General features: G+C 45.0%; 1 protein-coding gene across 12 annotated transcripts in view; it reads right to left on the reverse strand.

Moving 5' to 3' along the window:
* Positions 1-5,964: 5,964 nt before the first annotated feature.
* Positions 5,965-12,470, reverse strand: part of MICAL2 (microtubule associated monooxygenase, calponin and LIM domain containing 2) — a 222,379-nt gene continuing 215,873 nt past the window's right edge. For all 12 annotated transcript variants that reach the window (XM_049713783.1, XM_033404495.2, XM_049713786.1 and 9 more), the window contains one exon: positions 5,965-9,294. In XM_049713783.1, the coding sequence (XP_049569740.1) occupies positions 9,110-9,294 (185 nt within the window). In that variant the 3' untranslated portion in view covers positions 5,965-9,109. The remainder of the gene's footprint in view (positions 9,295-12,470) is intronic.

Below are 12,470 nucleotides of genomic sequence, written 5' to 3' on the forward strand. Positions count from 1 at the left end.
ATAGGTGTGAGTACATGATTAAATTTCAACCAATGAGATGTAAGCAAAAGTGTTATATGACAGCTTCTAGGAGTCCTCCTAACAGTAGATGGGAATTGGATGTTCAGCTTCTCAGACCATCAGACTATGTGATACAGGCCAAGCCTCCCACTGAGAACAGCTGGAAAAGCTGGACAAAATGTAAACTAAATCTGTTTGAGAGCACTGGAAAGCTGACGGAACTTCCAGGGCCAAGATCTAGGAGAAGGAGGAAACCCAGAGAGGTGAGCCGGTCACTGGGACTACTTTCCCCCTAGCGGCACCTGCCAATTTCAGAGGCAGCAGCTGAAGAGGTTGAGCAGGGCAGTTGCCAACCTCACAAGGGTAGACAGACAGAAGTTCAGGTGGCACCAAACTGGGGGCCTCTAGTAAGGCCCCCTCGCTTTGGTTTGGGACTCCAAAAGATTTCACTCTAGTAGACAAAGAGAAAAGAAAGGCATTTTCAGTTAAAAAAAAAACACACAACTGAGAAAAATTATTAATAAATAGCAGATCCAAACAAAAGGAAATACTAAAGTGGATGGCAGAAGGAAAATTGTTCCAGATGGAAGAAGAAAGAACAAATAAAAGGATAAATATATGGGTGCAGCTAAAAGAATGTTAACTACATAAAATGACAATAATAATGTCTTACAGGGTTTAAAAATACATAAATCAAATTAAAATGCACAAAAGCAAAAGCATTTAAATTGGGGAGTGAGTAAATGAAGTTAAGTTCTAAGATCCAGGCATTATCTGTGAAGAAGTAAAAGTAACAATTTATACTGAACTTTGATAAATTGAGAAATCATGTTGCAACCTCTAGGGTAACCATTAAAAGAATAGTAAAAGAGTAACTACTAAGATAATGGAGAGATAATTGGAGTGTGTGTGTTCCATTCAGACAGATTTCGTAAATTGTGTTTATATGTCATATTTAAGGCAACTTGTCTTTTGCATTCTATTTTGCTGTGTTCCTTTTTTGCTGCGTAGGTTAAAAACCCAGGATAGAGGTAAACTAAGCATCTCAAATCAAATTAAGGTAAAATTCAAACTGGAAGAGGCTTTCACTGGGGAAAGCTTCACATTCCCCAACTGTGAATACCATATGTTATGGGTTGAATTGTGTCCCCTAAAAAAGACAGGTTGAAGTCCTAACCCCTAGAACCTTAGAATATGACGTTATTTGGAAGTGGAGTCACTGCAGATGTAACTAGTTATGTTAAAATAGCATGTTAGGGGGCTTCCCTGGTGGCGCAGTGGTTGAGAGTCCGCCTGCCGATGCAGGGGACATGGGTTCGTGCCCCAGTCCGGGAAGATCCCACATGCCATGGAGCGGCTGGGCCCGTGAGCCATGGCTGCTAAGCCTGCGCATCCAGACCTGTGCTCCGCAATGGGAAAGGCCACAACAGTGAGAGGCCCGCGTACCGCAAAAAAAAAAAAAAAAAAAAAAAAATGTTAGGTCATACTAGGTGGGCATCTAATACAGTAAGACCAGTTAGGAGAGGATGGAATTTAGACCCTGACATGCACAGAGGAAAGATGATGTGAAAACACATGGGAGGAAGAGGCCCACTGGAATTGTGCTGTCACAGCCAAGGAATGCCTGGGGCCACCAAAAGCTGGAAGAGACCAGAAAATACCCTCCCCTAGGGGCTTGAGAGGAAGCATTGCCTGGAAGTCACCTTCATTTTGGACTTCTGGCCTCCAGAACTGTGAGAGAGTAAATTTCTGTTGTTTTAAGCCACCCAGTTTGGGGTGCTTCGTTACAGCAGCCCTAGGAAAATGATATACCATCTAAGGGACAATACGGGAGGCGCCTGCAGATCATGAAGAGGGTTTTACAAAGGGTCTGGACCCCAATCAGTCATTGGAGGTTGTTTGACTACATCAAAGCAGCGGGATCAGGGGATGTGGAGAGAAGCTAGACAGAGCCTCTTGGAGACCTCTTTAATCACTGAAAGCAAGGTATGCTCACGGGATGAAAAGAATGTGTGAAATGAAATGGTTCTGGACTCAGAGCCTTAAGTGAGAATTCCTATTGCACATTCCCCTCAGGAACTCTGGGATATTAGCAGTGGCCTTCGAAGACCAGGCTGCCAGTGGGCATGTCCTTCAGGGGTCCTACTTGCTGAGGGCAGGGGTGGGCAAGGGCTTCTCCAGGTGAGCAGGGAAGGCATTGGGCCAGGGGGAACATCGGTAGACCTCAGCCTTGGTTTGTGACATGGTGGACTGAGGGTGGGGATGGTTTTGAGGTTCCCACAGATAATGCTATTCAAATGGCCTCTGATCCAGCCATGGTGGAATGTGTCCCAAGTTCTCAGAGACAGGTGACCTGCTTACCTATTCTTCAGGTGCCTAGGAATGAGCTGTAAACATTAGTAGGGGGATTTCCTCACCTGAGCATGATAGCTGAGCGTCACCTACATGTAGAGTTGAAGCCACTAAAATCAGTGGCTCCTACTTGAGTTATTTAGCAGAGGACTGGAGAACCCTCCAGAGAATCAGCAGCAGGGGTGAAGATTTTAAGGATAGAAAGGGGCAGTTGTCACCCACTTCAGACTCAGCCACGTAAGAGTACCTGGGGTTCCAGTGATTCTGTTGGTGTGGTCTGTGTCACAGGCCACCGAGATAATTCCCAAGGTCTCCCCTACCCCTTCCCAGGGCAGGTAATCAGGGGAGCAAGGTCTTCTTTGTCACGGATGTAATCCGTTGTAATCCATCTTCTTCCCACACCCACCTCCAGGCTTGTGTGGTCTGGAGGAGCGAGAGTCTTTGCTTTCATCTTTGCTGGGGAAGATATTACGGCTTTTCATACTTAAGTGTTTCCTTTTAGGGAGTAAGGTTAGAAGTACTACATCTGATGGGGAGATGCAACCGAATCACCAGGGCCAGAGAGTGTCTTCAAGGTGTCCTTGAAGAACCGTTGGCCAAAAAAGATCTGTAAGAGGCTGGGTATTTGGTCAGCAGAGGCCAACTCAGAGAGTCCCAAAAGGTAGGTGACGATGCTCTGAGAAGTGCATTTCTTGGTCTTGTTTACTGTGGAAACTGCCCATTCTTTTCCGTTCTGCTGAGATCTGAGGTGTTGTTTTCTGTTTCTGCTGTCGGGATTTGAACAGTTTGAGATTCACCATGGCCATCCCGACTATAAAGTTATAGGCTAGCCACTTTCATTTTAAAATTGGAGCCTATGTAGGGCAGACTCACTCTCGCAAGGAACCTGCAAGGTAGGGAGGAGGGGAGGGAGGCAGGGAGCGAGGATCAGCCCCACTTCACAGATGAAGACACTGAGGCACAGCTGAGCTGTTCAGTGTCATCCAGTGAGCAGTGGCAGAGCTGGAATCTGGGCCCTGAGTTAGTGACTCATGCTCAGCTTACCATGAATAATTATACTTGTTGATTTTTTCTTGAGACACACACACACACATACACACATTTCCCCCAAATTCTTAGGGAACCATTTTCTGCTCTTCTGGCGATAGGCAGGGGACTGAATTCTTGTGCCTCTGGTGTACGGGGAACGGATGCCCTGCATCAGGTTATTTCAGTGTCACACAGGCCCCCGAGTGCTGTCTCCCAGTGAGCCCTGTATTGCTCCCCTCTCCACCTCTGCGCACTCTCTGTAAGCACCTGCAGAAGCCAGGTCGCTCTCAGCTGGTTCCCAACCCACTCCCTGGTCCTTCCTCTCCCATCCCCTTGGCCCTGTGCTCTCAGCCCCCTACCCTTGGGACTGGGGATTGGATTGTACAGTGCAATTTCGGGCAAAAAGTCCCCTTGGGGGGTGGGTCCACGGCAGTGCGTCGGCAGTACCTGATCCCCCAGGATAAAACAAGATGCCTGTTCCTAGAGTATCATGGTTACTGTAAGATTTTTGTGAGCAGTGGTGGAGGTTAGGTAATTTAACTGTTTAAACGATTGTTTTTGTGTTTGAGTATATATAGATGTAGAAGAGAAGGAAAAAAAAACACTTCAAAGTGGCAGCTTGGGCTTTTAATGCCAGATTTCCCTGAGCAGGGCTGGGCACTGGTGTGTTGGGAGAGGGTGGCAATGAGAACAGATCTAGGAAAGGAAGGGAAGGAACAGGTAGGCACAAGGCACAAGTGTGGGTGGGGACACAGAGAGAGGTCATACGGCCTGGCGTCAAGGGCCTGGGCTCTAGAGGCCAGCATCTGGGCCCGGCCCCAGTTTCACCACTTTGTACCTGGACTACCAGGTGAGCTCCTGGGCCTCTTGTGTCTCCGTCTCATCATCTCAAAATGGGGCAATGTTTATCTTAAGGATTTTGTTTTCAGAATTAAATGGAATAATGCACCTCCAGAGCTTATTACAGCACCTGGCAGGTGAGGTGAGCTGCATTCACAGGATCTATTACCATTATCAGGGTCAGAGGGCTCCTCAGGGGAGCTGTGACAGCACAGGTCTTGCTTTTTTTGTTTCTAGAAAGGAGCTGGGAGAGGGAGTGAGTGTCAAATTACCCATCCTGCCCTGAAGGCTGAGGGGTGGTGAGAGTAGCTCTGTGGGCAAGTGAGCCCCAGCATGGGCACAAGGAAAACTTGCAGAACGCCATGGAAGGTGGCTGGTCTTTCCCTTGGCATGTGAGCGCTTGTGAAACAGGAGCTCTCATCTGCATTTATGTTTACTTTCTGTTGACAGTCAATGTAAAAAATGAATCATTTCAAATATTCCACCAGCAGACAAGCGCTTCCAAACAATGCGGGAACTCAGCGTGAAATGATGGGGAACAGACACTTGACTCACCTGATGTGGCAATTCTGGTGAATCACGTGCTCACGTTTCATGAATTTGCAATGCCGGGATTAAGAACAGAAACAAACAAATAAACCAAAAACTTCAGTCCTGAAAGGGTGTGAGTTGAAGGAAGGGGCCAGCTCTGTGCAGAGGGGAGTATTCCTGTTGCATGAATGAAATACAAAACCGGGTTGTACCGGGTAAGAGAAATGGGAGCTGGGACAGGAGTGGCCCCCTCTCTCCCCCTGCCCAGCTCTGAGAACAGCTTTCTTTGTTGAGAGAATACACCTGAGGCAAGCCTTCTTCACGTCTCCTCCCACTCACATCCAGGTAAGTCCTGCCAGGTGCCCCGGTGGGAATAAAGCATCCAATGATACTTCACAGACTCCTACATGAAATCAAAGCTTTGCTCACGTCCTTTCACTGGAATAAAGAAATGAAACGGACGCTGCCCTCAGAGGTGCCAGACCAAACCCGCATGTTTGGATTCTTTCTACAGAAAACCATTTGTTTTTGGTTCACTTCGGTATTTATAGCAGTGCACATGTAACACATTTCAATCCACGTGAATAGTTCCCAATTGCTGAAGCAAATTAATCTCTCACAAGCCACTCAGCAGTGAGGTTAGAAGATAAGCAGTAGGTGAAACAGTACCCGCTCCCCTGTACGTGGACCTTCTTATTACAAAAAACTCCTACATTTGAGCTTGCTACATCCAATGACTGCCACTCTCTCCGTTCATGTGGCAGCCCCAGCTGCCCCCTGCCACCCCTGCCCTGCTGAGGGAGTTCTCTCATGAACTGCCTGGGTGAGACATGCTGCCGTTTTCAGTTTGGAAGGAAAAGCCTGTAAATCTGCTTCCTGGGAAGGCAGACACTGCTGAATCGTCATCTGCCTCCAGAATGCAGGAAACATCAATTTCATTGCAGCTCGTCAGAGCTGCAAACACCTGCCACTTCCTTTCTCAGTTGCAACTAATATGCTGCATCTCAACATCCCTTGATTCCAAGCAGCCTAACACTGCCGAAGTCCAGGTTTAAATGAAACAGTATAAGCTGAGGTTATTTTTCACAGTTTTAGAAACATGAACTTGTGTTTTTATTGCCAAAGAAGCACTACAAATAGTTGGGGAGATAAGTCTTTGTGCTTGAGATAAATGTGAGAAGAATAGGTTAATGATTATAATAAAAATGGCTCTTTATTTTATTTTTTTTATTTCTTTGGGAATGGTACTTGTTTATCTTTGTATTTACTTGTGGGTGGAGGAATAATGTTCTTTCTGTATCCTTACATCTAGCACAGGGTTGCTGAATCCCACAGGTATTTGGAAGATGTTTATTAAACACATAAATAAATGAATGGTTTGGGAGAGCAAGTTTAAGAACGGCCCTCTTGGTCCAGCTTACGTAAAATTCTGAAGTTTTCATCGTGAGCCTTTTGGTTTAACTTAGAAGCTGTGTGAGACTACGAAATGTGACCTGAGGCTGGGGCTTTCTGTCTCATTCAGAGTCCTAAATGGCTCAGCCTTGATCACAAGTGTTATTTTATGGGAAAGTGAAGGCTCCTTCTGTTTTCATCATAATCCTACCCATACCGTATACACAGAAACTGTCTTCAAATGGTACAATGTTTTACCTTTTGAGGGTCTTAGAACTTTCTCTATTGCAATCATTTAACATAGTTCAACAGCCACAATATTTGTATCCTTTTGGAAATGATCATTAAAATGGTTTTTAAGTACTGGGAAAACTGAAAGCCCGTGTAAGTAGAAGGCTGTTAAATATGAGGTCTGTGTTTTAACTTGGCCAGATAAGACTCAGCCTTAAACCGCAGAACATAATCTTTGGAAGAGAAAGTGAGCAAACTGCTTCTCTCATCTATCAACAGAATACTGGGGCCAAGAACCACCTTCTTTCTTGGCCCTCTTGGGAGAATCTTTCTTTTAAACCAAAATAGAACAAATTAAAATAAGTGGCAATTAATCCTTTTGCACAAAAACAACCCAGACACTACACATCTGAGCATCATCTGTTAAACGTATGCAAGCAGCAAATGATGACCGGGCTTGAACAATTCTACCCATTCTAGAAGGAAAGCTGAAGTTGAGTATCTTTCTTAAAATGAATTAACATTCCTACACGTCTGTAGTCTTACCTCTGAATGCCTGATGGCAGAAAATATTATCTTGACTATCTCCATAAATCTTTAATACTATACAACTTATTGACCCAAACCTCTGGGTTATTTGCATATTAAATAGCTTATATACCAATAGCTTAGTGCTAATAGGTCTTCTCCAAATTATAACACAGGAAAACCAGAATAATGAGGAAATCATATTAGCTATTTCCACCAAATACACAAATAAATAAAAATAGATAAATTACCCTAAGTGGCACAGTTTTCAGAGAGAGAGAGAGAGAGAAATAGATGCTTGTATATATTTCCTAATAATAGAATTCAGGCACTAGAAGACCTGATTATTAAAAGAAAAAAGAAAAGAAAAAGAAAAAGGAAGGAGAGAAGAAAGAAAAAGAACTACAACCTTTGGAACTTGGTATATGCATGGAAAGGTTGTGTTTTAATACCACCCAAAATGTTGGCTGACTCAGGAAATCCAAGCGCACTTCTAATTTCCAGCTTCTCAGCTGACCAGATTGGTGTGCACGGACAGCATCTCAGACAAAAGTGGTTTATGGGTTAACTTATACTGAGGTAAGTTAGCTCTCCAGGCAGTTGCAAAGCACCATTGGTCCACCAATACATTTAAACACTTGTAGAAATGACAGGCCAAACATACAACGAAGAGTTCTTCAGTCTGTCTCATGTCAATGATGGACTGACTCCTCAAAGAATCCCACTGAGGGAAAACAATCAAATACTTTATGACAACAAATCACCATTTAAAATCTTTTCTTTGGTTCCCCTATGAACGGTCAAGATGTCCCAGGAATCCCATGTCAGTGCACAAACTCCATCTCCCAGCTTTCTTTTCACATTGAAAATGTCATCAAAGAATCCATTACCCACTTTGGGATTTGGTAAATGGGACCACTGCTCCTCACTCCACCTTGAAGGCAGAGGGGGCCTTGTCTTGTCGTGGATTTCCTGTGCAATCCCTGGAGACAGTGTCAGAGATGTTTAGACCTAAGACCACCACTGAGGAGCATCCCTCACCTGGATCACTAGAATGTTCGTTTTTAGTAGCAGCATCAACCTCACCAATATTTTATCAACAAATGAAAGAGTTTTATAATACTTTTTGCCATTACCAATAGTTACAAAAAAGTGCTTCAAAATTATTCATTTTCTAGAAACGTTTTTCACTATGTTGCAGCGGCAATAAGGAGAGTGCTCTGGGGGAAAAAAAAAAGCTTTTCTAAGCCAACAGCATTTGGTGTTAACTAACAGTCCTGCTGGTATGAAGTCAAAGTTTTATTTCCTTTTTTCCTTCTTTTTTTTTTAAATAAAATTAAGGCTCAAGTGTTCTATTAAACTCTCATTGCTTATGTATATTATATTAAGGCTTATAACTACACCTGGTAAATTAAATTCACCCTGGATTGAATTAACACCTGCTATATGAATTATTTGCTTTATGTAATCAGTAATCTCAAGGTTTCTTCTCTTTCTCTGGAAACACAATTTAAATATTAACCTAATCTTTAAACTGCGGCTGCTTCTTTCTGACATTTGGAAACCGGTCATCCATGCAAAAAAAGGCAAATATGGATATATTAATGAAAAGGCAGCTTCTTAAAAATCTTTAGATGTGTAACTCAATGAATTGGGAAGGGAAAATGATGAAAGCAGCAGGAAAATTTATCTCTGTGTCACTTTCTACGGAAAACAATGCTAGTCATCTGCCACGGTCACCTCCAATTTAAGAGACCCACTGAAGTTGACTGCCAAGTTCAAAAGAGTCTTTGTATTTTCTTCATTATAATCTCTGGAAGGATCTTGGGCAGCTGGAGTACATATGAGAGGATCTTAAATTCTTTTAAAAATATTGCAGGCGGGCTTCCCTGGTGGCGCAGTGGTTGGGAGTCCGCCTGCTGATGCAGGGGACACGGGTTCGTGCCCCGGTCCGGGAAGATCCCACATGCCGCGGAGCGGCTGGGCCCGTGAGCCATGGCCGCTGAGCCTGCGCGTCCGGAGCCTGTGCTCCGCAACGGGAGAGGCCACAACAGTGAGAGGCCCACGTACCGCAAAAAATATATATATATATTGCAGCATGGTATAAGTTACGTTCCAGGTCTGACATATCCTGTGAAAGGAAGAAGAAGAGAGTGAAGGGTGCTTGGCCTGATCTGGTCCTCGGCTTGCTCCCTGTGGGGCTTCCTCATGTCCTGCTCAGCTGACAGCCCCTGGAGAATATGAAGCTTTCAAAGCGCTGGTCTTCAGCCTTTTCTTGTACGCGTTGTTCCTCTAAGGAATCCACCAGTTTGTCCCTTTGCTCAATTACTTGCATCATCTCGGTGAGTATTTCTTGCTCCTCATTCAGATCATTCTCATCTTTCTGGCTCTCTACAGAAACAAACAAACAAACAAAAATAAGTAAAAAATAAGAACAAACGAAAACACCCACATTGGACTTCAGGTAAGATTTGACCCCAGGAGAACTTTTGGCATGGGCATTCTTGACTGTTCTGGACTTGTTCTGCCCTTTAATTTCCACGGAGAAAACAAGGAGATGAATTTAACACCAGGGACCTGCCCTCCAAGTCACAGATTAGAAAGGTGGGTGCTTTGTGCTGCTGTCAGCTCGGTTTTCATCTTGAGACTCTATATAAAGTGACAGGGAAAACCCCTTTGTGAGAAAAAGAAGTTAATACTAGCCAAGTCCTGCCAAGCCCTCCAACCTGCCCTCCCCTCACAAAAAAGAAACCAACAAGGCAACACAAAGGCAGTTTCCCCTGAACATGTCTGAGCAAAGCGATCTGTGAGAAAAGTTTCTCAGTAAACCATCCGCGTCAGTGGAAGCTATTTCAATGATGAGAATCCTTTTTTCATTTGTAGTTAATGACAAATTGCAGCCCTTTGAATAGAGACCAGGCGGCAGCCAAGTGAGGTTACGGCTGGCCGCTAGGAGGATGTTTCCACACTGTGACTATGCTTCTCCCTGAGTACATGACCTTCTTCCTAATTGGCCCGAGACATTCGATTGCCTCAGGGAGACAAGATTTTTATAGAAGGAAGGAAAAGAGTAAGGGACAGGTAGTAATGACTTTCTGACACTCAAAATAAGATTTTAAAGGCAGGTTTTAAATCTTGTCAACCAGATTATTGCCTTGGGAGAAGACTCTATAAATTCTGTTAGCTCTTCCTACTTAACACACTGGGACTAGGTGGTGGGCCGGATACCAGAGCAGAGATGGTACCACTGTCTCTTGCATCAGGCTGAGGTCTGAGAACAGTGTCAGGAATAAGGTACATATGACAAAAGGGAAATAAAGAGGCACCGTTCTCTTTGCAGCTCATGTTTGATGGGAGGGAGGAGAGAGAGGCCGGAGAAGATAAAGGTGAGGGCCCTGGGCTCCAGTCTCTCCGTTCTGGGCCTTGGAAGCCCCCAAAGAGGCAGGGAATGTCACATCATTTGATGGGAGCACTGGGGGGCTGAGGGACTCTTGCCCTGCCCCTTGCTTGGAACTCTGGGAAGAGGCCAGCTGGAAAGGCGCCCTGTGTGTAAACGTGGGACAGGTAGAACTTCATGGCTGAGCAGAGAAGAGGGGTCTGGGTGTGGCTCCCCAGATCTTGATCTGCTGTGTGTGGCACACATTGGTAGAGCCTAGAAATGTCCACTTGCCCCAGAGGTGCAAAGGTAGACGGCCACTGGGCCTGCCATGGGGCTCCCCATGATGAGGGATGGAGTGCCCTCACAGTGGAGACTGTCTGGCCAGGCTGAGTGGAGGATGTGCTGAGGTGAGGCTGGGCGAGGCCAGGAGTGAGGTTCCAGGCACGCTGAGAGAATGGCCAGGCTATGGGTCAGGCCAGCCACACACCTTGGCTGCAAATGCCAGCAGAGACAGTGGCGGCCTGATGACAGGAGACAGCTATGTGGGAGTCAATGAGTCAGAGAAACCCACACAGACTTCCAGTGCTGTGAAGTCACACAAACCCGCCTCTCGCCATTACCTGGAGGTCACCTTAAGAATCAAGCAGATGCAAGGAGTGGCAATCTGCAAGACTAAACATTTTCATCCTCCAAAGACTGAGCATTTCCTAGAGGGACGGCATCAGCCTAAATTATTGCAGCAGACTGAGTTTACCAGAGAGGGATAAAAAAAGTTCCCTTTCCTCCCTCCCTCCCTCCCCCCCTCCCTCCCTCCCTCCCTCCCCCCCTTCCTCCCTCCCCCCTCCCCCTCCCCTTCCCCCCCTTCCCCCCCCCCCCCCCGCTCCCTCTCTCCTTCCCTCTGTCCCTCCCTTCCTTCCTTCCTTCCTTCCTTCCTCCCTTCCTTCCTGCCTTCCTTTTCTTCTTGATAACTAGTGGTATGAAGGTCTCGTGCAAGATGACAAGGCAAAATGAAGAAGCCATATTTTTTTGTACACCCCAGAAGAGTGAGAAGATGTATGACCATCATTCTTTAGTAAGAATTAAAAAAAAAAAAAGATTCAAAAGTGACTAATGGAGTCTTCGGTGGTATGTATTTTACCACCCTGATATGGAGCAAATTAAAATTTTTATGAGATGTGTAAGTGAGATATTAGTTATATAGTATGGTTTGTTAATTTAGGTACACTTCAGTATTCATGCCCCTTATTTGATTATCAACACAAAAAAATTAAAATTCCTCTCTCAGTTTTGGTTTGTCAATGATGGAACCATCTGAGCCCCTTCGGACGAACAAAAGATGATGTATGCCACTTTTATCCATTCTGTACAGAACAGTTCTCTAAGGATTTTGTTAGAAATAGTTTTCTACTGCTATAAAGAAACAATCTACAAACACTACTATGTGAAAAAGAACAGGAGACCCCCAAGTCTGTGATGATCTGTTCCCAAGTCTTAGACCCATCATTTACGTTGAGCATGCTTTTTAAGTTCTCAGAGACTCGGTTTTCTAATCTGTAAAATGGGGATAAAATACCTAAATAAGAATGATCATGATGAAAATGTCTCATATTTACTAAGGGCTTGCTCTGAAGCAGGTAACCCATAGGTAGGTGCAATGTTCGGTCCATGAGGTATACAGAAATGATTTAACTTGCTCTTTCAGACTTAGGTCTAAATGTAGGAAAGCCATGCACGGATCTGGCCCCCCAAACACACAGGCACAGAACAGAGTGAATATGCCTCGCAGGCTGGAGCCTATGAATGCATAAATCAGTATATGGTGTCAATTAAGTTTATTTCAACTCTCCCTCCTTCATGGTGGAAATAATTTTCTCATGTGTGATGCCCTGGCCCAGCCCGTGGTGGGAAGGATGCTTCCTTTCCATTCCCCAGTGCCTGGCAGAACCAGGCCTGCCTTCCTCTGTGCTCCCAAAGCACGTTAAGTCATGACCCTCATCTCACTGTGTCATAACTACTGGTCTGGGTGTCAGTCTCCCGAGTGAGGCCACAGGGCAGGGCTGCTCTTCTCCATCTGCCAGGCCCACTCTAGATTCTCAACAAATATTTGTTAAATGAATGGATGGATAAGTGAATGAATGCGTGACTAAATGACTCTGTTCCTATTAGCACATGGGATGGAGCTAAATGC

Source organism: Orcinus orca, chromosome 8 (assembly GCF_937001465.1).
Source record: "Orcinus orca chromosome 8, mOrcOrc1.1, whole genome shotgun sequence".
Lineage (NCBI taxonomy): Eukaryota > Metazoa > Chordata > Mammalia > Artiodactyla > Delphinidae > Orcinus > Orcinus orca.